We start from the raw sequence: 2,891 nt of genomic DNA on the forward strand, positions 1-2,891 counted from the left end.
AGGCTAGACTAGACAGGTAAGATCTCAGTATTCGGATTACGAATCTCTTTATTGACAAGTGTTTTTACCTAGACAGGTAAGCTACGGTATACGTTAGTACTTGTACTCAAACGTTACATTTTAGAAGACTTACATCTCAGTATTCGGATTACGAATCTGAGATGTTTCGATGGTGGATGGCTGCTTTTATATGGTGAGTGCGCCAGCTGGCCTTTTGATGAAAACATATACTAAAGGAATGAAAAAAAGATAGCCGACGTTGACACGTCGTCTGGAATCTCCGTTTGGTGGCGCTCGCACCTCGAGCTGCCTTACTCTTCGGCCGTAGTCCCATATCCTCCTCTATCGGCCTTTCCGTCCTCGGGTTCTTCGGCTCTCAACATGTCCGTCTTCAGATATACTACTCCTGCATTTGCCGTACCAACTATTTCCTACAACGACCGGTGTAATAAAGTATCTGAGTTCTCTACTAGACGAGCACATGTAAGTTGTTGACCTTCTGACCGTGCCTCACTATAACTAATTGGCCCTTGCAGATGCCCCACTCCCTCGCTGAGGTGTTTCTGTGCATGTGGGGTAGTTCTCACGGGTTGCATTGCAATGACTTGTTTCTTGGCTGCAATCTTTCTCATCACCTACTTAAAGTTCATGGAATTCGTGGCTCAGACAATTCCCACGTCATATGCAAGTGGGATAGTTGTGATCTGGAGGTGAACAAAGAAAGCCTCTCGAGGCATGTGGAAGAGAGGCATTTAAGGATTGTGCACTCCTGTGAATGCGGGAAGACGTTCTCGCGTAGAGATACCCTCAGCCGACACAGAAGGGACGTGCATCGCCTAGAGTTCGCATCTTAATACTGAGTAATTGGTATACCGGTATGTAGTATACGTAGCAGTCTAGAGTCCAGATATGCAGTTCGAAATCATAAAGTGAATATTATATGTGAACGCGTGTACATGTATCTAAGTAGATGTGATTATCAAAGACAGATCGAAAACATAGTATTCACCTTCCATAGCATACACCCACGTCGTAGCCTCCGGGGTCAAAAACGCATACGTCCGCTCCATTAATCATACTGCCGCATCGTCGCCTCCAAGGCATCCACATCCACATCAAAAGACACATCAAACGACGAATCTACACCCGCCGCACCGAGTTTATCCTCCTCATCATCACCATCATCGTTGCTATCGTCCTTGACCAGCTCGGGCGTCGAAGTCGGTGGGCTTTCGGGAGTCTGAAAGACCTGCTTTGGTGCGGAAGTAGGTATCGAGTTGGGCTTCTTGAGCAGCGGAGGCTTGAAGGGCGGAAGCGTCACTGGCTTTTGTCCCTTCGCTTGTGAAGCCGCATAGGGCGACTGCGTGGTGGCGTAGCGCGATTGCGATAAAGGGAATCCGGAATTTGGGAGATTGTGGTGCCGGCGCATCCCCAGCGGTGGGGGACCTCGTTGAGTCGCTGAGGGTGCTACAACATGTCTCGATTGGGGTATCTTCTCTGGAACTACTGTAGATGCGGAAGTGAATGCAGCTGTGAGAGTTTTGGAAGGAGGCATAAACCCAGAGTTTGAGGAAGAAACCGTAGGACTGGTGTCCATAACAATACTGGGGGTCCTCCCCACAGCACGCTTGGGAGGTGGTAGGACGTCATCGACGTGCATCGAGAAAGACTCGTTTGGTGCGAAGTCACCTGCAGAATCGGTGAAAGTGCTTTCCTCGCGATCCGTATCTCGATCTGAGTCCAACGTCATCTGGATGTCCCCGCATGTGCCACTGTCTCTAGAAATTTTGACTGTAGGTTTGAGAGTTGCAGAGCTCGATGATCTACTGATCACATTTCCTCGCAGAGGTGCAGAAGAAGAAGTAGACGAGATACTAGCCGTCTTCTTTAAAGGCCTTGCAGATAACGCGGTAGATGTGGACCTCGACCCAGACGAAGATGCACAGGTATTCTTCCGGGTTGCGATATCCCCCGGCGTGCCACTCGCCGCCTCTTTTTCTGCCTTCGCCTTCGCAGCTTGCTTTCGCCTCGAATTCTCGTCCATCTCTGCAGTGCCATTACGTATGATATGAAGGTATCTCGCGGCCAGTTCTGATTCGGAAGATACGCCATCCTTCACGGGTGCGGTAGCTGAATACGCACGCGACGGGGGTACTTTCTTCGAGATGAGTTTCATTGGATGTAGTTTTCTCGATGAATTAGACGCAAACGTAGATGCAAGTGTGCTTGTCGAAGGTGTGGAAAAACCGGGGAAGGATGCCGTGCGGTGAGGAACAGACGTGCTGGTGCTTGATGCCCATGTGGACGTGTGCTCAGACGCATCCAAACGGGCTGCAAGCAGAACAAAAGCAAGTCAAAAACACCTCGAATGTTCTCGTATGAGAGCACGTACGTTTCTGTTCTCGTTTTCCCTCCTTTTTGCTCTCTGCGTTGTGCATCAGTTCTCGAATGATGGGGTCGGGTTGAGATTGCTTCCATGTCACGTAGCCGACATCGTCGTCGATGCTCATGTTAGCAGATGTAGGCCGAGTACTGGCGCGCGCCCATTGAGATGATGAGGGGAATTGTGAAGGAGATGGTCCTATGTCCCAGTCCATTGCAGAGTGCTAGTTCGTTGTAAACAAATGTGGTAAGAGAAAAGACCGTCAGAAATACGTTTTATACGTTGGATCACGATTAGTTGAAAAGGATCGAATGAATCGTCACTGAGATGAAAGAGACGGACAATGAAAATTCAATGGCCCACTCGGGCTGCGACGTTCGAAAGTCTACTGTTAGAGCGATGCTGTCTGTTTTCAGTCACTGAGTGTTTCCACCAGACCTAGAGCAGATCCCAAGTTGCTGCGAGTTCAGAATAAGCACCAGCTAATCGCTGTCTGTGACCGTTCGGA

The 2,891-nt window shown here is 49.3% G+C and overlaps 1 protein-coding gene across 1 annotated transcript; it reads left to right on the forward strand.

Annotated features, from left to right (window-relative positions):
* The first annotated feature begins 201 nt into the window (after positions 1–201).
* On the forward strand, positions 202–962 carry F5891DRAFT_123022 (uncharacterized protein). The gene is made up of 2 exons (XM_041369563.1): positions 202–483; positions 537–962. The coding sequence occupies exons 1-2, from the start codon at positions 382–384 to the stop codon at positions 852–854; spliced, it is 420 nt and encodes a 139-aa protein (XP_041217787.1). The 5' UTR covers positions 202–381; the 3' UTR covers positions 855–962.
* The last annotated feature ends 1,929 nt before the right edge of the window (positions 963–2,891 follow it).

The sequence above is a fragment of the Suillus fuscotomentosus genome (genome assembly GCF_016647785.1).
Source record: "Suillus fuscotomentosus strain FC203 chromosome Unknown F5891scaffold_142, whole genome shotgun sequence".
NCBI lineage: Eukaryota > Fungi > Basidiomycota > Agaricomycetes > Boletales > Suillaceae > Suillus > Suillus fuscotomentosus.

Excerpts from the sequence above, each read along its gene's own strand:
- F5891DRAFT_123022 (XM_041369563.1), top strand. The coding sequence starts at position 382 with ATGTCCGTCTTCAGATATACTACTCCTGCATTTGCCGTACCAACTATT. Across the intron at positions 484-536 it reads TCTCTACTAGACGAGCACAT|ATGCCCCACTCCCTCGCTGA; the intron begins GTAAGTTGTTGA and ends TGGCCCTTGCAG.